The 25,700-nt window shown below is 47.8% G+C and overlaps 3 protein-coding genes across 16 annotated transcripts in view; 2 read left to right on the top strand and 1 right to left on the bottom strand.

The window, feature by feature from the left end:
* Nucleotides 1-21,943, top strand: part of LOC133373245 (melanotransferrin-like) — a 47,732-nt gene extending 25,789 nt beyond the window's left edge. For 7 of the 9 annotated variants that reach the window (XM_061602733.1, XM_061602736.1, XM_061602735.1 and 4 more), the window contains 2 exons: nt 260-437; nt 1,324-2,577. In XM_061602733.1, coding sequence (XP_061458717.1) covers nt 260-437; nt 1,324-1,376 — 231 coding nt within the window. In that variant the 3' untranslated portion in view covers nt 1,377-2,577. Of the gene's footprint in view, nt 1-259; nt 438-1,323; nt 2,578-2,633; nt 3,401-21,292 lie in introns of those variants that run through there. The other 2 variants (XR_009759632.1, XM_061602734.1) reach the window with 2 other exon arrangements.
* Nucleotides 2,594-25,627, bottom strand: PRR14L (proline rich 14 like). 2 transcript variants are annotated; one of them, XM_061602716.1, is made up of 10 exons: nt 25,298-25,624; nt 23,852-24,366; nt 22,267-22,351; nt 19,357-19,422; nt 13,818-15,666; nt 9,833-9,901; nt 8,139-8,301; nt 7,303-7,409; nt 6,869-6,940; nt 2,594-5,802 (listed from the first exon to the last, which is right to left on the bottom strand). In XM_061602716.1, the coding sequence occupies exons 2-10, from the start codon at nt 24,281-24,283 to the stop codon at nt 5,526-5,528; spliced, it is 3,120 nt and encodes a 1,039-aa protein (XP_061458700.1). In that variant the 5' UTR covers nt 24,284-24,366; nt 25,298-25,624; the 3' UTR covers nt 2,594-5,525. The 2 variants fall into 2 exon arrangements, with proteins under 2 accessions (XP_061458700.1, XP_061458699.1); XM_061602715.1 differs by having other exon boundaries at nt 13,818-19,422; nt 25,298-25,627.
* The window catches only part of DEPDC5 (DEP domain containing 5, GATOR1 subcomplex subunit), a 48,587-nt gene continuing 48,252 nt past the window's right edge, over nt 25,366-25,700 (top strand). For 3 of the 5 annotated variants that reach the window (XM_061602717.1, XM_061602719.1, XM_061602720.1), the window contains exon 1: nt 25,404-25,600. The gene's annotated coding sequence lies outside the window, so the exon portion shown is untranslated. Of the gene's footprint in view, nt 25,601-25,700 lie in introns of all 5 variants that reach the window. The other 2 variants (XM_061602718.1, XM_061602721.1) reach the window with 2 other exon arrangements.

A 25,700-nucleotide genomic window follows, 5' to 3' on the forward strand; every position in this document is an offset into this window, starting at 1 on the left:
TTGTGTCCATGATGGGTCCATCTCTCACTCTGGCACATTCCCACTGCCCTAAACCTGTTGCTTGAGGCAGCTGTCTAGTGTGAGTTTGTCAGTCTTTTGTACACATTCATACTGATCCGTTCAGGCTTCTCTGCCTGTGCAGATTCACCATTGAGCAGACATGTCAAGAGGTCTGGTGCGTATTGTGGGAATAGCTTCAGGCACTCTGGGGAGGCTTTGCTTATATTCGCTGATTGAAGGCTCTGCTTTTTTCTTTCAGGAACAAAGCCTGGCCTCGGCTTTTCCGCTCTTTGAGTCACAGAAGTACAGGGAAAGTGACCTGCTCTTTAAAGATGCCACGCAGTACCTCATCCCCACCAGCCACTTGGACTACAAGGCAATTCTTGGGGAGTCCTTCTTCCAGCTTGCGGAAGCTGTTTTTAACTGCACACCTGCAGGTAAGCTGGGCCCGTGGAGGAAATGTATGGCAGGCTGGGCCCCCTTGTCCTCTGCCGCTTTGTACTTGACCTACCATACTGGGCTCTTGTGAGGAACTAGTGATATAGCAATAATACATTCTATTTCTTAGTCATTCAATAATCTGGGTTCTCTTAGAGACATATAATTAAACCAGGGTTGGGAACCATTGCCCTCTAGATGTTGCTGAAGGACAGCTCCCATCAGCTTCACCAGCTAGCCTGGCCAATGGCCAGAGATAATGGGAACTGCAGCTCAGCAACACCTGGAGGGTCAAAGATTCCCCACCCCTGAATTAAGCCACTGAAGCATAGGTTGTATCCCATGTTAGCTCTACTCAAAGTAGACCAGCACTGGATACAACCCACAGAGTCCACGCTTGCAAAGTTCTTTGGGTAGTCGGAATATGTTGTGTAAATGCTAAGTGTCAGCAGGATGGTATAAACTCTGTACACAAATTGATAAATGAAAAGCTGATCCTAGGCAATCTGTGATGGGTATAAAAATTGCCATCAGTTGTATTTATCTGCCCTTCATGAGGAAGTCCCTGGGCAGGCGACAACGTATAAAAACACGGGAACAGTTAGACCAATGAAACACATCAACCCCACCCATAACGCCAAAACAAACTTGTGTGATTTCTAATGGATTAGGCTAGGAACTCTTGCTCCAACCCAGTGATAAATTGATTTCAGACCCTTGTAAGGGCTGAAAACATGCTTTATAAAAAGTAGGTGTGAGATTCTGCGGAAGCCAAGTGCTGCGACATTCTGAGCTTCTCTGACACTCTCAGAAACTCACAGCGTGTGTTTGCACACAGACTTGAGCAGCAGCAGCGGCACAAATACACTCCCGTTGGGTTTTCAGGTATCCTGGACTTCTGCGAGCAGGATCCTTGCAGGTATTCAGCACAGCACTGAAGTTGCATCCAGAGGAACTCCTAACACAGAAGTGAGACTGCCACAGAAGGTTTGGCACAGCGACCATTGCCAGGAGGCTCCGTGGGCTTCAGCAATTGGCTGTTTTCCATAGCAAACATACACAAGATGGGCCTTGTGCCACTCAGACTATCAGAACAGCAGCTAATACCGAAATATTAGCCATTCTGGTGGCAAGCTTCCAGTATCGTCATGCTGGAGAAGCCAAGTTTCCCTGTTGCCTACGTTTTTCTCAGGCTACATCTTCAGTTTTAAAATGGACACTTGCCTAGAAATGTATCACAGCAACTTACCCTGGAGCGGAATGCATACAATGGTCCAGAATGGAAGGTAGCCTCCTGTACAAAGGGAAGAGTCACATCTGTTGGTCCACCCCTGCCGGCCACCGACATGTGGCCCCCGGAGGTTTGCGCAGAAGGGAATGCAGCCCTTGGGCTGAAAAAGATTTCCCACCCCTGCTTTAGATGGCTTGGCCCAAAGGATGTTTAGGACAGACATCCAACTCTAAAGCCTGGGACTAGTGGAGATCCAAGTTAGCTCCAAGACGCCTGATCCCTTGCCCCCACTGGAACTTCCTTTAAGCAAATGCAGGCCAGATTTGGGAGACTATTCTAAGGGGAAACCAGTCCTCTTTTTTTCAGACAGGTGGTTTCTATTTTTGTCAGAGTTTCCCCATAAATTAAGACCAATTTCTTTCCACAATACAAATCTGTTTCCTTATAACAACCATGTAAGTGATGGCTGGCTTTGCTGAACCTCTTTCTTACACAGAGAAGGAAAGCTATGAACATTCTCGGCACATTTGCATTTATAATCCTGTAGATATACAACTCCAATTCTATGCATGTCTACCTAGAGTTAATTGGGGTTTACACCCAGGTAAGTACAGCAGCCTTCCCCAACTTGTTGCCTTCCAGATGTTTTAGTCTACAGCTCCCATTAGTCCCAATGTCATATGGCTGTGTCGGCTAGAGCTGATGGGAGTTGTAGTCCAAAGTATCTGGAAGAGCACCAGGTTGGGAAAGGCTGGATCGCGGCTGAAGTGTACCTAATAAGCTTTGCAATATAACAAGGTTATTTTGTCTGGTTTAACATCTCATGCTTGAGTCTCACTCCTTTCTTTAAATTGTAGTCTTCCTTTTCCTTGTATATTTTAATAAAGGCAATGTTTTTGAAAAAGAAATCCCTTTTGTGCATACTTGAAATGTTAATTTTTTTTATTTCCATAATTTAACACAGGAAGAAAGTAAAACTTAAAATTCAGAGACTACTGGAATTAAAGAGCATAACGAAACGAAAGCAGAAACATCATGACGATGGCATCAACTGGTACAAAAGTGTGTAAGTTTCCATTCAGTTTTTATTAACGTGAAAGGCTTAAAGAAGCCATTTATTACAAGCCATTTTTGACCACCGACTACAAAGCAGATGCAGCTCCATCAAAGAGTGATGGATCCAATTTAAGCCAAACCCAACTTGACAAAGCGTCAGTCAAATCTAACCACCAGCAGGGACATGTCGTCTTCTGGCCTCAGCAAGCCCCATCCCCACTGTAGAGGAATTACTTTAAAAAAACCAACACTCTGATTCCATTCAAGCACACACAGCCACATGTATGCCCAAACCACATTATTTTAAAAAAGAAATCTGTTCTATACCCCGAAGAATTTCCATCATAGGCTGCCTTGGCTCTTTCCTGAGAAGGAATCTTCGTTCAAGTGCCCTGGGTAGAATCTCTTCCATGATTGTACCGAAAGCAAAAGAAATCCAGTCCCCATACTTTGGAAGGGCTCTGTCTGAAGGCAGATCCTTCTCAGGGAAAATATCTGCACAATGGGCAGCTTCAACTTCTCAGCAGCAGCAGCAGCACCACCACCACCGATCTATGGGTCCTATGAAAACAGGGGCTAGAGGAACTTGCATACACACAAAATGACAGCTTTAGAGCCAAAGGAATCCAGGGCTGGAAGAAAACCCTCTTTCAATGCAGTCTTGGTGAAGGGATTGCCACAGAAACATTGGCTTTGTTTTCTGGTGGTCTGCAGCAAAACAGCAGTAAAAGGAGTCCTGCCTCTCCCATGCTGCAACTTTACCGAAATGCATTCTCAAGAGGAAGCTCACACAAAACAGGAGGAAAGAAAACACACACAAGAGACCAACAGCAGACAATTCAAAATTCACAGTGGAGGAAGGGATCCTATTCGGCGCACTCACCCTGCCTCGCCCTCACAGAACATCAGCTCAACAACGGAATCAGAAACCCCCACATCAGAATCTGTGCTGGTGTGTTGCATCATAGAATCCCACTATGGGACAAAAAGGGGTTTTAAAACATACTTCTAGTGATGATTTAAATCAACACATCCAAAACATTGAGACTGGAGATGTTCAGGGATCTCTTACCATGATAAAAGTATTTGCTAGCAGTGGGTGCCCACAGATTTGCATGCAGTAGCAAACATACGTCAAAGTCACATATGGAACTGGCTATGAGGTCTCGCCCAGCCTTCCCTGAGCTGGTGCCCTCCAGCAGTTCTGAACATGGCTATATGATGCTGGGGCTGATGGGAGCTGTAGTCCAGAACCTCTGGAGGGCACCAGCTTGGGAAAGGCTGGAAGAAAAACAATTCCTTGTCTTCTTCACATTGGGAAAGCTATTTAACTTGTCCACACAGGTGAGGATGGAGCAGGAGTCCAGCTGTTCATTTCAGGCACACATGTGGCAACCCCTTCCTTCCGCTTCTCTAGTTTTCAGGCCCAGGGTTCCACAGGCGACTCCTTCAACTTCTAGCGTCCTTGGTCATAAGGAGAGAGGGCAGCCCACAGTTTTCATCCCTAGGCTTGCCTAAGGGACCATCATCCGCTATTTCACTGGACTGCTGGAACTCCACTCTTTCTGGAGATAAAGAAGGTATCCAAAAAGGGGCATGAGAGGTACGGAAAGTGCAAATTTTAGATGGGAGGATGTGGGAGGTAACCTTGGAGCATTTCAGCCATTACAGCTGGCCCAAATTATGGGGACTGCAGCTGCACAGCAGCTGTGGTTCACCATGTGAAATGTTCAAATAAAAAGGAAAGGAAAAACAGGTGTATTGGAGAATCCCACAGCGCAGCAACATTCCAACTGCCTGGGGGGGGGGGAAGAGGCTAAGATTTCCTGAGTGTGGCTACAAAGAATGACTTGCTCCTCATCAGCTTGCACATGTCAGGATCCAGCAGTGTACTGCTAGCCAGGCCAGTTTATTAATTCATTTGTTCAGCTAGAAGAACCAGGCAACACTTGGCCCCAGACCTGTAATATTCAAGTTAAAAACAGGAGAAAGATAAGAGAGAAAGGTCAGCGTTGCTAAGAGAGGTGAAATGTGGTGAATTGTTACTGAATTTCACTGGTGTGTCAAATACCAAAAGGTTTCAGTAAAAAGGAACCTGGAGGAGAGAGCTGGGCGGGGGGGATAAACAACTAAGGTAATTTCACAGGTGAACCTCCACTCCAGAGTCCGTCTGTACATATTAAAGTGGGTCCACATGCAGCAAACAAAATACAAAAGTGCAACTTCTGATGCTCTGGTCTCGCCCGAGACTTCTGCTGAGACAATTTGGATCGAGAGAACTGCAGTGGGTCCTTGCTGGTTACACCAGACGGAGACGCCACACCCTGTTTTAAATCTTGCTTCACAAGGGTTGCTCTTGAATAAGGTGACCCAAGCTCATTGGTCCTCCTAGCTTGGTCCCAACATCTGGGGGGGGGGGAGAGGGCACGGAGGAGCAGAGCAGCAGGAGCCAAAACAAAACATTTGGAAGTTCTTAAAATCCTGTTGTCTTTGAAGGTGCATCACCTGAGCCTTTAATCTGCCCCACTCATTTTCCCCAGAGGATATTAACAATAATTTTCAGTGACACTGGAATGAGGAAGAAGACAGAGCCGCCTGGCTGGGTTAAAAGGAAATTAGCGGATCTCCTCCAGTGTTTAAGAAAATACCTATTATGGCCATGCCAGACAGGCCTGTACACAAGAGCTGATCATCCGGGGATCAGAGTTGAGTGGTTTCGTACAGGAAAAGCAATGAAGTGCCCTTCCGGGCACACTGGAGCACTAGAGGACATGGGCTGTTTCCAGCTGGCGGCCCATCCTCAACTGCCAGAGGCCTGCTCCTGCTCTTCCTCCTTAGCAAAGAAGGTTTCCAGGTCCGTCAGTTTCTGGATCAGAAGGATATCAAGTTCTCTTCCCTCCAAGGCTGCCTTTTGGGCCCGGGTGGAACCGCCCGTGGCTTTGACCCTGCTGCGAGCTTTCCTCTTCCGGGGAACAGTGAAATCCTGGAACTCCAAAATCCGCTTTCTCTTCTGCTGGCTGACGGAGATCAGAGATCCGTTCTTCTCCTTTGGCTCCTCAAAGATGGTTTCCAGACACCTGGAAAGGCCAGAACGAGTAAACTTAGAATAACATTAGTTGCAACATCATCTCATACACCACGGAAGTGTCAGATACAATCCTGCACCGACAGAGAAGGTGACTCAATGGCATGACTAAACACTGACAGACTCTTAAGCACCTTCTACAATCTCTGCCACACACAGTGAAGCTACACCTTACAGTTTCTAACCACAAACCAACTCCTCTTTAGAAATCCACTCACCATTGTCCAGTTGCTACTAGGACACTTCCTAGATAGTTTCCTGCTGGCATCTAGTTATCCAAGTGGAATATCTCAAGACCACTCGCTTTGCTCCAAAAGTGCAGCCAAAGATCAGTTGCATTTGAACTTAAATAAAGCACTTTGGGGGAGGAAAGCAAAATTAAGTCTGGGGAAGGGTGGGAGGTAATTTTACCAGAAGCTAAATCTGTAGCATTCCTCATCTCAGGGCATATTTAGACACAATTTTCAACAGGGAAGTGAGTAAAAATACTCTCTTGTACATCACAAAAGAGACAATTTAGCATGTTCTCAAACACACACAGCTCTAGTCCACCCTCAGCCACATGAACAAATTAGAACTATTCAGACAGAACTATTCAAGTACAAGAAAGGTTGCCACACAGAGGAGGGCCGGGATCTCTTCTCGATCATCCCAGAGTGCAGGACACGGAATAATGGGCTCAAGTTGCAGGAAGCCAGATTTCGACTGGACATCAGGAAAAATTTCCTAACTTAGAGCAATAGGACAATGGAGCCAATGACCTAGAGAGGTAGTGGGGTCTCCGACACTGGAGGCATTCAAGAGGCAGCTGGACAGCCACCTGTCGGGGATGCTTTGATTTGGATTCCTGCATGGAGCAGGGGGTTGGACTTGATGGCCTTAGAGGCCCCGTCCAACTCTACTATTCTATGATTCTGTGACAGCTTCCTGTGAATTTTCTTTGCACAGTAAATGAACAGCATGCAACCCCCTTTTGGTTCTGGAGCCTTGCTGCTGTCTGTCCCATGAGTCCAGAGACTGAGTCTGTCCTACACTTTGCACTGGCGAATGTAACCAACCTGGTTGTTGGGGGAGATTTGTAGTTCTTGTTGGTGTAGATTTCTTCTAAACTGAATTCTGTCTTCTTTAACCTGGAAGAATGAGAAACAAGAAACATCAGGATCATCCATATTCATCAGATCCAGTTACTGTTGCTTTGGCCAACGGGGCGGGGGGCAGTTTAAGAGAGATACCAAAATGTTCCCTGTCCCTGACATTGACACCCGCCCCCAGCCCACACTGGTTTTACTCTCCATGTGCCAATTGCACAGCAGCTAAAACTGACCAGGTCCTCTTGAAGAAGGCTGTGCCTTGTGCAGGAGCCTGTGAGGCCTCTAGGCAGAAGTCACACCACTTCTGTACACCCCCTAGCACGCCATGAGGGCTGCCACGTGAAGTGTCGAGTACTTGCAGCAGCAGCAGCTCACAGCAGAAGGCAGCGCAACTTGCCTACCTTTTGGGCCTGGGAAGTCCCATGGGGGTGAGGTTGGGATCTGGCTTAGGAACAGTCTTCCGAATCCGGATCTGAGACACCTTCTTCGGCCTCGTCTCCAAGTCAGCCTTGGGAAAAAGAGCAAGATGCAACTACAACCCAGCTCCAGATGCTACAAGCCCCAAAGTGAGGAGTCCCCAAGTGACATCTGCATCCCACCAAGATGACCTCTGGCCCACAGGCTGTTATCCTCACATAAATCATGAGAGAGGCACACATGACTTGTTCAAAGGAACCCAGCGAGGTTCACAGCCAAGTGGGGATCTGAATCACAACCAAACCCCAACAGGCCAATCCCTGCGTACAAGGGCTTTCCAAGTAAGACTTGGCACTGGTAGAAAGTATACCAGCCTTCTCCATCCTGGTGCCCTCCAGATGTTTTGGACAATGACTCCCAATCAGCCCCAGCCAGCGTGGCCATATGATGCTGGGGCTGATGGAACCATGGCTGCGCTTGTCTAGGGCTGATGGCACCAGGCTGGGGAGTATTTCACATAGCAACCCTTACATACAACCCTACAAGGCAGACCAGTACTATCCCCATATTGTGATGGGGGAGGGAGGAGATCCCATAGCTGAAAGCCACCTGCTTTATCTAAGGTGGCTCCTCCCATTCTCTCCCCCTCATTCAAAATCTCACAGGGGTAAGGTGGGGTTCATTTTGTTGCTCCCCTTCTCTCTCCCGCACCACGCATGCTCCAACCCTCTCACCAGTCAAGAAACAGGGAGCATCATTCATCCCGCCACCAACTGGTGTCTACGTTTCGGCCGCCTGCCTTTTCTCTGGCATCACTCACTTTTTCAAGACGGCTGCCAGCCTCGGGCAAGACAGGGACAGGAACGTCCAGCCGATCCAAGGGATGGACCTGAAATGAAGGCGCTGGAAGTCCGAGAGGAGAGCGGGCCGGCTCTAGAACCGAGCAAGATGTAGGTAACGATGCAGAGAAGGAAGGCTCCAACCTGGGAAAAGGACAAGGCAGGCAAGGTGAGGCGGAAAGCAAAACGAAAGCAAGAACATGCCAATCGCAGCTGGGGATTAGCGATGGAGGCGGCATCCAGGCCGGTGCTGGTGGAGATGGCTGAAGAGAGTAAGGAGGTGGTCACATGGCCAGCTCAGTGGTTTGAGCACCTGCTTTGCATGCAGGAGGTCCCAGGTCCCCATCCCTGGTGGCATCTCCAGGGAGGGCTGGGAAAGGCTCCCTGCCTGAAACGATAGAGAGTCACCCCTGCCAGCCAGCGTGGACAACACTGAGCTCAATGGAGCAATGGTCCGACTCAGCATAGTGCAGCTTCCCATGTCCTCAGGAGGAAGCAGGCAGCAATCAGGCCAGGTGGGTCAGAGGTAGGGGCAAGCCAGGAGGAGAAGGCGTGTGAACTGCCCAGAGCCAGTGTTAAAATATGTGCTCCTAGGTTACCCTCACAGAATGATAATAATAATTATGAATTTTATTTGTTAGTCGCCCATCTGTCCGAATTAACGGACACTCTGGGCGACTTACAACAATATAAAATACAATATAAAACACATACAATCAACAATCACAACATTAACATCAATTCATCTAAAACCATCCCTTCAATAATACAGCATAAGAACCTAGCCCACCCCAGAGATCCCAGAGGCCTGCCTGAATAGCCAGGTCTTTAAGGCTCGGCGAAAAGCCATCAGGGAGGAGGCATGTCGGAGGTCCAAAGGGAGCGAGTTCCAGAGGGTGGGGGCCACGACCGAGAAGGCCCTCTCCCTGGTCTGCACCAGGCCTAGCTGTTTTCACCGGTGGGACCGAGAGAAGGTCTTGTGAGGCTGATCTTCTTTGGCGGCATATTTGGTGATTCTGGAGGCGTTCCTTCAGATAAACTGGGCCAAAACCGTATAGGGTTTTAAAGGTTAACACCAACACCTTGAATTGGGCCCGGTACACAACTGGCAACCAGTGTAGCTCCATCAACACTGGGGTGACATGGTCCCGGCGACGGTTCTGCTTTATTAAGCGTGCCGCCGCATTCTGTACCAGCTGCAATTTCCAGACCGTCTTCAAGGGTAACCCCACATAGAGCGCATTACAGTAGTCTAATCGAGAGGAGACCAGGGCATGTATCACTCGTGGGAGCAGATGTATAGGAAGGTAGGGTCGCAGAAATGTTTTGATACTACAAAAAAGGCGTCTAAGTGGCTTACAAAATTTTACAACATTACAGGATATGGAAAGGGAGGCCAGAGGTTCCTGAAGAGAGTCTGTCTGTCTGTCTGTGTGGGGGGGAGAGGGAGAGAACTGATCAGAAGGCAGGACACAGAAATGCCCACAATAGTCTCTGCCAGTTAACTTCTGAAGTCTTGCAAAGCTCAGTGGTTCCCAGGAAGAATTTGGACACAAATATTTTGCAGTGCCTCCTTGTCAAAGACAGATAAAGTACCAGGCAAGAAGAAAAGTCAAAGGCTCCTTTGTGCGATTGTGTGTGTGTGTGTGTATGGGGGGGGGAGGCTCCCACTTACCTCCAAGCATCACTTGCAGCCCTGGGGTTGTCAACCAACTGGTCAGGCACCTGGGGCAACATGGTAGAGCTGGTTCAAACAGGAAAGAGAGCCACAGAAAACAAGGAGTTAGAGCTAGGTTATTAAAAAAAGAAAAAGGGAGATCAGCCCATGAGTACAAGTGACAGTCCACGAAGGAGGAGAGAAAACGTTGGGGCCTCTCGGTGTTTCCTGGGGCTGCCGCCCTGATGTCTAGGAGGAAAGGGATCCTGCTTGAGAGGCAAAAGCCAAGCCAAGCCAAACCGAGAAAGCACTAATTCCAGCCTGAAATGCTGGGAGTCGTTTAGAGACGCTCTTTCTCAGTTCAGAACACCTTCTTTGCTAAAGGGCAAGCGCAAAACAACTAAGGCTGCCGCCCCCAACTCATGCCCTTTCAAGACCACAATGCCTACCAGCCCCAGCTAGCACAAAAGCGATGGGATGGGAGTTCTAACCCAAAACACCTGGAGGGCACTAGGATGGGGAAGGCTGGACTAAGTTATAAAGGAAAGGAAGTCTAGCATTAGGTGCCTCTAAGGCTTCCCGTTAGGCTGACACTTTAACACACACCCCTTTCTGGAGTACTTTAAATGGCTGGAAACAGCCGTGGTTCTTTGAAATCAACCCCCAGTGACAGCCACAGGAAAAAGTGATAAAAACCAGGGCCAATGCTGAAAGCCTTTGAACATATCAACTGCCCCGTGAGGGCTTAAGAATCCTTCCAGGCAGATGTCTGAGAATGTACACAACAGCCACTCCTGCAGTTTTAACAAATCACGTCTGTCTGGATTGCCCCGTCGCTACACTGGGATTCCGAAGGTCAGAAACTGACGGAGGCTGGGAGTGCAGAACTCAGACAAAGAAGAGAAAAGAGGCACTTTTTCCGTCAGGACTCTGAGCCCAACTCCTGGGGAGCCCATGCTCCACGGGCAGGGTGGCCAGAGAGGCTGAGCCCCTGCCATGCCAGCATTTCATTGCAACTATCTCGCTAAGGCTGGGACTGGCATCCGTGTTAAATGCCACCTGGCAGCAGTTGGCAGCCTCTTTCATGCCAGCAGAACTGGGAGGCGCTTGTGTGAAAGGACAATTTGTTCCAAGGTGGAAACGCCAGCCGGCTCACATCTGCCGTTTGCCAATATATTGATGAGATCATCTGGTAAGACTGTATGCGAAATGGGATCCTTGAACTTTTTTAGCTGTGTGTTTAGTTATTATTTTGAACTGTTGGATGATGACAGTGTGGGTTTTGGTGTACATTTTGTCACTGTTGTAAAATCACCTTTAGTTCAGCAATGCAGGAAGGCAGCGTACAAATTAAATAGGAAATACGTCACAGCCTCACACCAGCATCTCATCCCAGCTTGGAAATATGCATTTGAGGCAGAATCACACGGATGCAAGTGGGGAAGCCAAGGTGTTTTCTGCCAGCATCACTCACACCCAACACCTGTGGAAAACTCTGTGCAAACAGGCCCGCCTGGCACCGCCCTTGCCACCGTTTCGGTGCCCTCAAAGATGCTTCTGTTTTCCTGGGTGTTTGGGCAGCACCAACGATATTACATGGTTAAATCTGGGTTTTTAAACATTTGTGTCATTTTATTACTTTTTTACTCCTATTGGTGGGAAGCAATTTACGGATTAAATAAACTTAAACCTAAACCTGAACTCATTACTGCAGAGCTGGAAGAGAGCAGCAGGGAGAGAGCCCTCATCACCGAGGGCCCTTCTGCACCTTGACTGCTTTTATTTATTTATTTTAAAAAAGAGATGGTTCTAGCGTGATACTCGCTCTCTGATGTAGAAATGAGAGGCACAGAGAGCAATCTGGCCTCCCTGGCTTCAGGAATCCATCTAAGCTTCTGCTTCATCACTGGAGCAGATTCCCTTTGTGGACATGCTCATATGACATAAAGCAGTCAAGGGCTCTCAGCTTTAAAAGGGACTGCCTGTTTTTTAAAAAAATAACTAAAGTGCTGCTGGTTTCAGCAAAATGTCATGCAGCAAACTGCCCACAGTTTTACCACAGGGCAAAGAATTGGGGGGGGGAGGAGAGGGGGACACATTTAAATCCAGCACTCTCTGCACCCCCTAAAAATGACATATTTCTGAAGATGACCTTGCAATGATTCTGCATTGTATTTTGTCTCTTTTGTGATATTTTGTACAAGGGACAGTCTATAAACATTTTTACTTATTTATAAACAATACAATAGGGTTTTAATTTATATCTACAGTTTTTTGTGGGGGGCAGGAGACAAAGATGGAAGGACTTCTGCCCTGTACAGACGGAGTTCAGCCCACACACAATTTCTTCAGGACATTACACAAGTGTCCTCATTTTATAACAAAGGAGTTACAGTTAAAACACTCATTTTTAAGGTGACGCTTCCTTTCCTCCTTGCTTTTTATGCACAGAACATTGTGGCAAAATCCTGACATTTGCCCGAGATTAAATATTTGTGAAAGGACACAGAGCTCAGTGGGAAGAGCACATATTTTGTATGCAGAAACACCTGGACACCATCCCTGGAAACTGATTCTTACATAGCAGGACTAGGAAGGACCTCTGCCTAAAAATAAACTTTTTTTTAAAACACCCCTTAGAGCAGCCTTTGCTAACCTGGCACCTTCCAGATGTTTTGCACTGTAATTCCCATCTGCCCCAGCAATCATGGCAGTGATGGGAGTTCTAGTCCAAACCATCTGGAGGGCAGCAGGACAGCGAAGATGGCCTTCTGCCACCACTACAAGCCACATCCAACAATGCTGGACTAGACAGGAGTGAGCAGTTCCACCACCCGGTATTAAACAGCTTCACACATTCAGCTAAACCAATTTTAAAAGCAGTCAGAGAAGGTGGAAACATTTCAGATTTTTAGAGCTTACTTAGTTCTTAAATTCCCATTTTGTAACAAGCAGGTAAATGAAATCGGGTCACAGCTAAGCCATGTGCAAAATATTAATTTTCTTCCCCGAGGCATAAGAGAGGGCCACTTTATCCGTTTCCCTTTCCTGATGTCAAAAGGGCAGAATCAGAAGGGGGGCAAAATAAATTACTGGAATTCTTATTGGGGAGTGGGGCAGTTTATAATTTTAACCAAGTCCACTGCCTTAGATTTACAAAAAGGCCATTCTCCCCCTCTAGCATTTAGCCCAAGGAGGGAAAGAGAGGATATCACTCTCTCCATTGCATGCCATTTTTAATTCAGACAGTCAAAATTCCCAGCTAAGTTACAGCTTGGGCGATGCCTGTGGGGCAACCTCCACTTGCAAATCCACCGAGGACCCCAATGTCTCTTGCTCAAAGCTTGCTCTCTGGGGTGCGGGTGTTATTTTCCAGAGAGCTGTTCTCAGAGAGGGCAACACAATACTTTTTGTCCAGAAGCAGAATCCAGACTAGCCTTCCACAGCCTGGGAGCCCTCCAGGTCCTTCCAACGACAAGAGCCATCAGCTTCAGGCAGCTCAGCTGTGATGGGAGCTGCAGTCCAAAACAGTCAGAGGGCGTCAGGTTGGGGAAGGCTGGCCTAGATGATTCACTATGGAAGGCAGCGGACGGTCCCCACGGCTCCGGACTCTGAAATCTCAAACCTCCAGGCGCTCTGCAACCAGATTCTGAAAAGCACGAGTGAGATTATAGCTCACCTTTCCCCAAGGAATGTTCTGGTGCGTGAGGTGGTGTGTGTGGCCAGAAGGGGAGAAAAAGGAAAGTTATTGCTCTGTCAGAGAATAAACTGACAAAGCCCGGCTCTACTTCAGCTGGCAGAATGGGGCTTGGCCGGAGAGCCATCTTGAGCGTGCAGGTTTAGCTGACAGCAGACACACAGACACGGTGGGGGGCTGGAGCGTGGGCCTCTTCCACTGCCAGTTCTAATGTGGCCCCCCACCCCCATTTCCAAGAGAGACAGCAAAGTACACACAGCTGCACAGATGGATTCTCAGAAAGAAGGTAGAGGGAGGGAGCTTTACCTGTTCCCGAAGAAGCCCAGCCTTGCGGTTGCCACCCTGACTGGCTGCCACTTGCCGAGATTGGAACGGAGAGGCGTGATTTCGGAAGGACAGGTGGGAGGCCCATGCCGGCTCCAGATGGACAGAACTCTGCCCAGCGAAGAGGGCCAGGAAGAGGAGAGGTCAGCTGACACAACAGGGGAGCATGTTAACCCCTTCAGGCCACGGGTGAACTGGCGCACAGCCAGCTTTGGGAGAGTCGGGATGCGATGGCCAAGGTTTCTTTTTCTTGTCCAGACCCGATAGCAGCCGAGGGAGGACAGGGCCAGGGCGGTCGGGTGAGCAAGTGTGGGACAGCCCCCTGCCCTCCTCCAGTGAGCTGCAGCTTCTCTTCCCCTGCCCTTGGCTGCTGTTGGCGAGGCTGGGGGCACAGCAGGTGATACAGAAGGGATGCAGGCATCTTTCTGGATTGGCGCTACGCCCAGGCAGTTCTGAGACAGGAGGAAAGAAAAGGCCCACTTGGAAGGCTGCAAGGCCTGGGCCTCGCCCAGCACCGGCTGGTGGCTGTGAGGGGCACTGTGCAGGGACGTCAGCCCCAGGAGGTTGCTCGTTGGGCTGGAGTCCATTTTTATGTGAAAAGAAACGGGGAAGACAGGGGTGCTGAAGGCCAGGGAGGTTTTGTTGCCGAGTTCCAAAAAGAACAGGTTGGTCAGCTCAAGAGGATAGAGTGCCAAGGACTGAGAGCTGAACATCTTCAAGCTGCAGCTGCCACCCTTAAGCCACGGAGAGTTTAACTTCATATCAACACAGGAGAAAACTTCCAGGAGCTTCTTACTTCCCAGCTGGCTGTAGTTTTCAGGCACAGGGAGAAGCTCAGTGGAAACCAAGAGCTGTGTGAGATTCTGAGGGCTCCGTGGAGGGGCCAGCAGTTTATCGGCCAACACGGATAGCTTCCTCAAGAGGGCTGGTTCTTTGGTATGGTTTCTAAGCCAGGGGCTGTCTGGCAAGCTGCTTGGGCTGCCTCGCTGCTTTGGCATCTGGGCCCTGACCATGCCTACTTTGCTCCCTGTAGGCTTCATGGCAAAACAGACAGATTCCATGAGCTGGCATTTGGGATTGGGGTCCCTCAGGAAAGCAGAATTTGCCATTAGGTGACTTCTTGCCACTCTGAATTGGCCTGGGACACGAACCCTAAAGCAGGCTTTGCCCGGTTGCCTCCTGAATGGAAGAAGTGGTCTTATTTTGTGAGTGCGAATCGAGGGACTCCTGCTTCTGTCATAACTAAAGCCAGCGGTTTGTGGCAATGTGCAAAAGACTAGAAGGACAGGGCTATTGCTGGCAGCTGACTGCCGGCCCTGGCTCCTGAAACAAAGGCTCAGGCTTTCAGCCTCTGGACATTTCAACTCAATGAGGTCCTTGACTCTCTTTGGCCTTTTCGCTCTCCTTAAAGTGCACCACGGATCTTCATACTTGCCGTCCTCAACTGCACTCCCCCCAGCAAAAGCCCGCCATGCAGGACCTCCAGACTTCACCACCATCTCACGGGAAGAGCTGCCTAAAGGAGGCCCCAAGTTGAGGAGTCTCCGCTTCAAGGGGCGTTTGACTGTTGCCTTCACTTCTGCTCCCTCTTCTTGACCAACCGCATCACAGGAAGCGACAGGCAAAGCAAGAGTTTGCTCAGCCTCCTCTCGCAGGGGCTTCTGGGTAAGCATCAGACGATCACCTGCTTCCGAACCTCTCGCCTTCTCAACAGCGCCTAGGCTGGCCAAGTGGTCCTTCAACGGCTTCTTTTTGTCTCCTGCCAGCTTCTGGCAGCCCTCCGCAGCCTGCAGACTTCTTCCTTTTGGGGAGGCTTCTAGCCTACAGCCACCTGAAGACACACAAGGGATGATGCTGTAAGAGATTTCCAGAGACCGTCTTGTGGGACATAAGTGTAAGTATTTCATTTGCAAAGCATAACTCATGTTCTCCAAATGACGTCGAAAAACAACTGCTGGGGTCGAAGGATCTTTGACTTTTGCTGAGCCCAGTCCTGAAATGCGTCCAGGTTGGTGGGTGAAGGAAGGCCATGCGTGTATTTCAATTTTGAAAGGGAAAGCGATTTCTCCTCCCTCTGCAAGAATCGTCAAGCCTCGCAAGACAGCTCCAGAAGACTCTTCAGTGCCAGAAAGAGGGTGAGGTGACAATTCCATCTTCTCAGTGGTTAGACTGCTCTCCTCCTGGCCAACTTCTAAAGATGCTTTAATCTTCTTCTTTGAGGGATCAGGACTGTGGGAAGTGATGGATGCAACGTCTTCTGCTACTTCTGCCCCTGGCTTGGTATCTTCTGTGCATGTGGACATTTCCTGGCTATCTGGAGGATAGTCTAAGGGTGTATCCTCTTTGACAGAACAGCTTGCTTCTTCATTCTCGGAACCTGATGCTAACGGGTTGGCACGATGATCGTCAACTTCTCTCCCCATGGACTCCGTTATTCCAGGATGCTCTTTCACAAGAGGACAGGAGAGAGCATGTGGAGAAGGTGAAGTACTTGGATCATCTTTTTGAGACCAGGCGACCCCAGGAATCTGAGCAAGCTGCACTCCTAAGCACATACTTGCCAAACTAGGTACTTGTTTTTTCTCAAGCAGCGTTGAATGGACCCCCTCCATAACTTTCTGACCATTTGCTGTGGCGGAGGTTAAAGGGTCTGGCTGAAAAAACATTTGACTAGGAATTGAAGCAGGCTTACTGTTACACTTTAGAAATGCTTTTTTATCTAGCACCTCTGAAGGATTCCTGCTGACTGCCTCAGAGGCAGGAGAGAGTTCATCAGTTGTTGCTTGAGGAGCCTGATCTGTAATAAATCCATTCAACCTCAGGAGTTCAGGAGCACATTCTGAATGTGGGTCAGTATTTTTTAATTCTACAGACTCTTTTCGTGGATTGCCAGTAAATTCTGGCACCACTTTAATGGAGGTGCAATAACCTAACGTACTTTGCTGAAATTTCCCTTGAACACCTTTTTCTTCTGTTAAAAGCGGTGGAGTTGGAGTCATGTGGTGAACTCTCTTTGGACACAGCAGTTCGTTTTGACTGCAGTTGACAGGTTTTTCTGTTTCTTCAGCTGAGCAGGTCACAGTCTCTGTAGAATGGCCTTCCTTTTGCTTCTCCGAGGACATCAAGGGAGGCAGCTGGCATTCTGAAGCTTCTCTTTCTAGGGATTCATTTTTCTGATTCAACAAAACCAGTTTGTTAAGATGAGAATTCTGATACGGAAGGGACCGAACTTTTGTCGGACAAATGGCTCCCCTCGGCTGACCTGGATTGACAACACACAAATCCTCCAAGAGCAAAGAATTGTGCTGCTGCTCTGTGTGACCAGGGATGTTGGCACTCTTCACATTGGGGGGCTCGGGTGTGGAGGAGGAGGGATGACCTTGATGCCGCCCTTCTTCTGCCTCGCCACATTCAAAAGGACAGCTGGCTTTGTCCAAATCCCTGTCACCTGCTGGCTTCTCACTGAGCCCATTTCTCCAGCTCCCTTTGTACATTTTTACCCTTTCAGCTGCTTCTGCTCCATCAGAGTCAGCTACCACTGAAGCTTTAATTAGTCTCTGTTCTAGGTTTGAATCTGGAGGGAAAAGACATCCAAGGCCATCAACATCCAAAATTTCTTCTGATTTCACACAAGTATTGTCACTGCCAGTCCATCGATTTTCAGCCACCACATCTGACTCTGATGCTTTGGCCTTCAGAGAACAAGCTTCATCCAAGTCTTCACAGCTATTTCCACAGGGATGGTGACCCCCCGCCTTAACACCCCCACACTCCTCGGGAGAGATGCCTTCCCGGTCGGATGCAGAGCGGGGACTTGCTTCCAGTCCATCAGATCCTTCAGCTTTTGATTCCGTTCTCCTTTTGAGAACATCATGGAGGTCGTCTTCATCATCATAATCATCATCTAAGGGTGCACCTCCTGACATAGTGCAGCAAGTCTCACTGGCAGCACAGAGACTGTTCACACGCTGGTCCCCAACATGGCACGCCTTGGCCTGTACCGTTTCCATATCAGCCGGCCGCTGTTCTGCATCCCTCAGCAGAAGCGCTGTGCTTTTCCCAGACTGTTCGCTTGTTACAGCACAACTACAAACATCTTGACTTTTCAAAGGCAACTCTTTCTTGGCGTGAAGTACGAAGCGAGTGTGCTGCATCTCCAGCTTTGCAGGGAATTCTTCTTTGGGCAGGTTGTCTAGGAACTTGCTGCTACTTAAAACCCTCTCCGATCGTTGGATAGACAAATGCTCGTCAGAGAGTTGAGTCATTTGGGGGTTTCCTTCAACTGCGGCTAAGTTAACATCTCCTACACTGGTAGCAAGGACCTGCACAGCTGAAGCACTCTTTAGGATTTCTGTTCTTGGACCACTGTTGGGTTGCATTTGCAGTAAGTTCACTTCACCTAATTTGCAGCTACAATCCAAAGAGTCGTGGTGGGTGGGATTTGAATCAATGCTTATACTGCAGCTGCTCTGAAAACAACCAAAGTTTTCCTGTTCCATCACAAGAGACCTGTTTTCTTCTTCCTCAATGGCCAGTCTTCCACAACTGGGACGCTTACCCCTTTGAATGATGCCGATCCCTGAAGAGGCTGGTCTTAAACTATCTTCTGAATGACCTTCAGATGATGAAGAGATGCCATCCTCTGGACACACAATCTTTGCCACTGCAAATGATCCAGCAGGAACCACAAAGCCGTTGTTCTCTGGATGAGAGTTCTCTTCAATGTATTTCCAGCGGCATTGGACAGCACCTTCTTGCTGGACCTCAACAGCTCCGTCAGAGACACAACTATATGCACGATCCACGTCTTGAACACCCACCTCTTGCTCATTACTGCTCTTGCTGGGCAGCTCTTCACTGCTCCATATTGGGGGCAAAGTCTCACCCGCATTCGGCTCACAGGCCCATCCTTCCAGAACCTCCATTTTTTCACAGCTTCTCAAGTCTTCTTCCTCTCCACCAACACAGCCTTCCTCCTGCATTTCACAAACAGTTTCAAAGACATCCACGTTCTCTTCCCAGAGTGTGTTTCCAAGCTCCAGGCTACCTTTCAAGGGATGACCTGAAGCTTCAGAGCCTGAGTTTGACAGCAGAGGTTCAATGGTAATCTTGCTTTCCAAAACTGGAGCAGAGCCACTGTTATCATGCAAGTTCATCTTATCTTGCAGGGGAGATGGATAATCATCAAGGACTGCATTCACTTCCACGTCCTGACTGAGGGACTGATTTCCCCCAGCTTCTGGGCTGGGGAGGACATCTCTTGTTACTGATGAAGTGGCACAGGCTGTCAGACCTTTACCTTCCTCCTCTTCTCCCTGCAGCTGCTTGTTCACTGAAGCATTGTCCATCGTGCTTACAGGCTCTAGAGAGACTAAGGTGTTGGTTTCTGAAACCTCAACTTTGGCCATGACTGTGTCTATCTCTGAGGACTCACTGCTCTCGGGTGAAACACCTGCACTCCCTCGGACACTGCGCTCGCCTGCTTTACTAAACAGCCCATCCGTCCCATCAGCCTTCATACCTTGTGCTTCTTTCATGGGGTCTGACAGATTTTCAGTTGTCACTTGCACATTTGCTTGGTTTTCTTCTGCGCAAAAAAGAAAAGGGGGGGGGAAATTACTGTGCTACGTTCCCTTGTTCTTCCGTTTCATTCTGTACATGAAGAATAAAGGATGAACATATACATATAAAGGGCTGCATTCAACTAAGTCCTACTCAGAGTAGACCCACTGAAAATACTGAACTCAAGTTAGTCATGTTTATTAACTTCAATAGGTTTACTCTAAGACTAGCATTGAATACTACCCAAAGTTTCTATGTTTCGCTTACCAGCCCAACATATTAAGACAAGATTCCAGTGGATACGGGGTCCAGAGGTCCACTTATGCTAAAATGTACCTTAACACTGCTTGAATTCTCCCCCCCCCCAGTTTTATAGGAACAGCACGGCACCAGCAGACACAACGACAATAAAGCAATATTGTCCTGCATGCATTAAAGGAAAGTCACAACAGCCTGAGATAAATAACCCCTCCTCCCCCTCCCGCCAGCAACCTAAAATTCACCAGGAGTTTGCAACCTTATGAATCAAAACTGTCCTCTCACACACTCAAAATATGTGTGGTTTAACCGTTGCTTTCCTTATTTTCTGTTTCTGGAGAGCATCAGTTTTTATCCCAACGTCTAACGAACGCACTTGACATGTTGAAAGCTTGTCTATATGTCTTGATATATTCTGTAAACGGAATACTGTTTTGAGTTAGGAATACTGCTTACGTTGTTATGACTACCAATTGATTCTAGGGCATAAATTTGACCTTCTACTACATTAAAAAAATTGGGGGGAAATTGTTGCTGGGCTCATCATTCGCCACTTGGAAGGAGAGGCGGGAAAACTGAAATGTCCCTTTAAGACATCTCTCTGGTCAACGCTCATATAACTAATATTTAATTATGTTTTCAGGTTCTTGTAGATTTAGCAGATCTGCTAAAAACAAAGTAGATCCCACAAGCCTGAAGTCTATCCTCCACAGATCTAAGGTGTCTGGACAGAAAGGATGCAAAACTACACAAATGTCCTAGGTTGTATTAAAAATACAGGACTGCAGTTAATACCACCCAGGACACAGGCATTTTAATTGGAATTCTCCGGTGCCCACACCGCTCTACCCCCTCTGTCCTAGATAGCTTAAGGGTTCCCACCCCACAAAGACTTTTCTGAAAGCTCCGCAACTTACATTCACACCTCCACAAAACAAAGAACAAGCAAAACAGGGAATGATAGCTCAGTGACCCTTACAGATTCACATACTCCATGGGTTATCTAAAAGCAACGACAGCAAAAGAAGCTGACCAGAAAAAGAACATAACCAGTTCACAAGCCATCTACACCTACAGAAGATAAACCCATTTTCTTGACTTCCTAACCCTGCCCTAAGTGCCCTGCAGAAAGATCTCACACTAAGCAGCAATAATAACTCCAGCCCATTCCAACACATCCGCATGTTACGCTGACAACAGAAGTCTGATGCTCAATAGCACAACTGCCAAGCCCCAGAATACGTGCTCTTCACTGGGGTGGGCAGAGGGGCTCTGAGTTAAGGCTGGAACTCTGAGGAGGTTCTAGAATGCTGGCTGGCACCACCTTATTTGTGATGAGGATGAGGCAAGTGCACGTCTGAAAGGGGGCACTGCGGAAAGTCCAACACACCCCAGAGGTGTGCTTCGTTTGTACTCAAAAACCGGCCTTGTAGTATTGTGGCTTCAGCCCTCTGGAATCAGTGACCATCTGATATTAGACAAGGGTCCAGTGCCTTGATACTTAGGCAGATTTGTTTAAGAAGGTTTTCCCTTTAGTGTGTCCCAGTCATTTTACGTAATGTTAACTGCAAGACTGTAGAAGTGGATTTATTGTTTTTAAATTCTGTATCATTTGTATTTTCTGTTTATCTGTTTAGCCTTTTTCATTAGTCAAGTCTACCTGGAAGCAAAGCAACGTTTCAGGCATTCTAGACACAGAACCCTTCCCTGGCCCTCGGGATGGGCACATGTGCGCAAAGCAGCAAGTTTGTCCAGCATTTTTATGACATTCCCAAAGGAGCCCTCCCTAGAAATACAACTGGTTCTCACATTTTTTTTTTAAATCCGATTCAGCTTGAACCAACATTACAACTTCCCTTTAGTTCACATTAGGAATGAAAAAAGAAGGAAAAAAGAGAGGGTAGCGGAAAGCAAGCCCCCTTTTACAACCTGAAATGATGAGCAGATACGCCCTCCCTGGTGAGGAATCCTGTCTCCCTCATTATCAGCTTTCAGGAGGAATTTAAAAGCCTTCCTCAGTAACAGCAGCCTGACTCTGGTATGCTCTCCACTCTCAGGTATGAGCAGCACCAATGATAATGGAGTTTTGATGTCAGGTAAAAATCTGCCTAAAGGTGTTGCCCCTCGCTTGGTTGATGATGGACTTTTGATGATGTTGTTAATGCAGTGTCTTTTTTTACATTAAGTTGCATTTCGACACTATTGTTTTGCTGTAGTTTACTATTGTTCCTTGCTCAGGGATCGTGGGAAAGACAAAGAACAAGCTATAAACAATTTAAATAAATCCCATTCAGTCAGATATTTGTTTGCTGACATAGAAGATTCACAGTAACCTTGAAATTATCAGCTGTGAGAATATGTGGTTGTTTTTTAAATGTTTTAAGATTAAGGTTTTTTTATTGCCCAAAAAACAAGAACATTACCAAAAAAAAATTTTTTTTAAAAATGTCTTTATTTATTTATTTAGTTTTTAATTGTATTATTTTGCTGTTCAGTCAGTCACTGTTCTGGGCTCCTTTGGGAAGAAGGGCAGGATAGAAATTTAATAAAATACAATCATCGCAACCCTGTCCTGGAGAAATTGCCTGGCCAAACATACACATCTGCGTACCTGGATTCTGCTGCAAGCTTGCTATTTCAACACTGGAAGGTCTTGGAAGAAATTTTCTCCCCTCATGGATTAGGCAAGGTGCCTTCTGAAATAAAAACATATCATACCGCTCATCAAAGCAACAGCACCTCCAGAGACGACAAGGATAATTATAACTTTCCCAAATCCTTCCTAGGCAGAGGATGTCTAAGTCTGCTGAGGGGACTTAACTCCCTGGATACCAGGCACTACACGCGTCAAGAGTGCCTTTCTAGAAGTGACTTCTCTCTACATTTATTTTGTGGTGCCAATCCACTGGCACCTCACAGAGGAGGAAGGTGCTGAAAACTAACTTGCCACAGCTGTTCTCATTTTAGCTTTTACTAATGTTCTTATTATTGAATTTTAGTTTCTGTTTTTTATTAAATATTTACCATCTGCCACTTTGGATGTTTTGATGAAAATGAAAAACTGAACCAGGCAATTTCTTTCAGCACACAAATAGTCCCAAGCAACTATCTGCTTCTTTGGAGGAAGTGCAGTGACTGACTGGTAGAGCACACACTTTGCACTCAGAAGGTCTCTGGTTCAGGTCTCAGAATCTCCAGGTAAGGTTAAGAACATGTCCTACCTGAAATTCTGGAGGGCTGCTGCCAGTCAGTGTAGGCAATAAGGAGCTAGATGAATTCAATATAAGGCTGCTTCCTATGCTCCCAAACCACACAGCCAAAATACACATTACAAATGAAGTTGTGACTGGGTTTTCCTTTTAAAAAAACAAACCAGCACAGAAATACAGCCATGGACGGCATGCCATTTTCTTCAGAGCAGTGAAGATGGGGTTTTTTTTGGAGGTGGGGACATTTCCCTGATCTAAATCCTCCTATTCTCTGAGTTTCTGTTTGCATGGCAGACCTACTCTAGTTGAACTAAAAAAAAAAGACAGGAAAGCCAATCACGGACCTCCCAAGTGACATGCAGTTTGGTCAGATGAAATATCACACTAATTTTATACCTCTCAATTTTAAAAACAAACAAACTTTTGCTATAAATTTGAAACATATAAGAGCAACATTAGTTCCCAACATAAAAGTAAAAGAAACAAGGATTCCAAAAGGAAAAGAGAACACACTTTTAAACGCCAATTAATTCAACAAAATAACTTTTCTGCTTATTGCAGATTTTATATTTCAAAACATTCCATTAATACTGGCAAGCTATGTAACTTCAGGATTTAATGGAACTGCACAGCCAGTAAGTCACCCAGGCTGCAATCCTCACTAACCGTGCTCACTTATCTGGGAGTAAGCCCCCATGGAACTCAAGGGGAGTTAATTCTGAGTAAAAAAAAAAGGTGTACGATTGCACTGTCAGTGTTTGATTAAATCCATCCAGTAATTCTGAATATGTGGGCACTCCTTTACACATTCCTGAAATTATCTGTATCATTCTCTGCACCTCCAATATTTGGAACCATTCCCTTTCTAAAACTTCTATATATTATTAGGAGCTGATATGATGCAGTTGATATATAACAGTTCTCTTTCATCCTGGCACGAAATTTATTGTGGCATTCTAACCCATACCCAGTGGCCCCAATTCTTACTTCTTTGGAGATTTCCTTTGAGATTAGAGAATATTGTGCAAGGCCTTCCTCAACAACACTGCCCAAGTCCTTTGCCGCTCCTGCATCTTCCTTCGAGCATCCATGATTAAGGTCCAGTTTCATCACATCCCTATTTAGGGTCTCATCATCCTTAACAAGACCTCCAGCTTCTACAGGCTCTTGAGATGGCAGATCCATTAGTCCAGGAGAAGGTGCTTTGCCTGTGCAATCCAGCCTTTCAGCAGAATCCTTGGAACAGATTTTCAACCCATGAGTTCGGTAGTGCTCAGACGGCAAACTGCTACATGACAGGACAAAGGCCGGTGCGTCAGGTTTTGCACCGAATACGATTGCGGGATCCAACAGAGCTGTACGTTCAGTGGCAAGGGTGACAGGAAGCCCTGAGTACAGTTCTTGCACCACAGCAGACATGGAGAAACTGAGAAGATCAAAATGGCTTTTTTCCAGGGACTCCACATCAGCAGATGCTGCATCAGGACAGTTGCACTCACGCCCTTTCACAATTAAAAAGAACAAGTCAGCAAAAACACAAACAAAGCAAGGCAAACAATCTTCTTCTAGTAGCCAAGGGTTTTATTTAAGTTGCAAAGTCCCCTACCCCTTTCTCCTGTACACCAACTGCTGACCCCCTCATCCAGAATTGGCTCCTTCCTCATCTCCAGGAAGAGCCATAGCTCACCTGTAGAGCACCTGCCTTGCATGCAGAAGGCCCCACATGCAATCCCCGGCAGCATCTCCAGATAGGGTTGAGAGAGCCCCATGTCTGAAATTCTGGCAAACCACTGCTGCCAGCCAGTGTTGACAATACTGGGCTACATGGACCAAAGGTCTGACTCAGTATAAGGCAGCTTCCTATCTTCCTCCTGAATCCCCTTCACCACCACAAGGGTTGGTGCAGGAGCCTTCTGCGCCTGGCCACCTTGTCTGCCTGAGCCCCCCCCCCATCGCCCCCCCCCATCGGGGCCCCCACGGCCCAGAGAGGCAGCCCCAGCAGCAGCTGCCCTGGAACAGCCCCCCTTCCCCGGGAAACTCGCCAAAGCCTGAGCCTGCTCGCCTTCCGGATGGGGTGTGTGAGAAAGAGGGCTCAGGGATGGGGACTGATCTCTAGGCAGCTTTTAGCACATCTGAAAACATAAATATAAATAAACTTACTTAAAAATAATAAATAAAATAAAATAAACATAAAATGCCAAAAACACAGGACAAAACAGCTCCCCCCCCCCAAGGTAGCCAAGGAGGGGCTAGATTGCGCGGGGGAGGGCGCACACTCAGCATAAAAGGGACCCCAGAAGTCTAATTAGCGAATTAGTTAATTACCCAGCTGCCCCCAGCGAGGGGAGAGTGAGGTAATTAACTAATTCGTTAATTAGACTTCTGGGGTGCCTATTCCCAGGCCTCAGAGGCGCCCCACCACCCCGTTCCCACCTGGGCGCTCCTCCGCAGGCCGCAGCCAGCTCCGCTCCCTCCGACATCGCGCCGCTCTTTCCCTGCTTCTCTATGGGCCGCCCCACTTCCTCATCCGGGAAGTCACCGGCGCGCCATAGAGACGGAGGGAAGGAAGGGTCGCCTCCTTGCGCCCAGCTCCGGTTCCCGGGTGAGGAAGGGGGGCCCCGGCGTGAGGGAAGCGGGCCGGTCCCCGACCCCTTGTTGCGCCGCCGCCTTTGGCGCCGGAGGGAGTCTAGCCCGGGAGGCGCCGGGCAGCGCCCTCTTTCCCTCCGCCCGTCCAGGGTAGGCGTGTGACGATATCTTTCTCTCTCCCGTCCCGCCCCTCTTTGGGAGCGTGTGGGCTCGCCCGCCTCCCTGCTCTCGTTTCGCCTGGAGGGGACTG

This window comes from Rhineura floridana, chromosome 19, assembly GCF_030035675.1.
Source record: "Rhineura floridana isolate rRhiFlo1 chromosome 19, rRhiFlo1.hap2, whole genome shotgun sequence".
Taxonomy (NCBI): Eukaryota; Metazoa; Chordata; class Lepidosauria; order Squamata; family Rhineuridae; genus Rhineura; species Rhineura floridana.

What these genes read in the sequence shown, in the direction of transcription:
- PRR14L (XM_061602715.1), bottom strand. Translation starts at nt 24,283, where the DNA reads ATGTCTGCTGTGGTGCAAGAACTGTACTCAGGGCTTCCTGTCACCCTT. An exon ending in CTGGGCTTCTTCGGGAACAG is followed by an intron (nt 9,902 to 13,817) that starts GTAAAGCTCCCT and finishes TGTTTGAACCAG; the next exon opens with CTCTACCATGTTGCCCCAGG. An exon ending in CTGGCAGCCGTCTTGAAAAA is followed by an intron (nt 7,410 to 8,138) that starts GTGAGTGATGCC and finishes CTTTTTCCCAAG; the next exon opens with GCTGACTTGGAGACGAGGCC.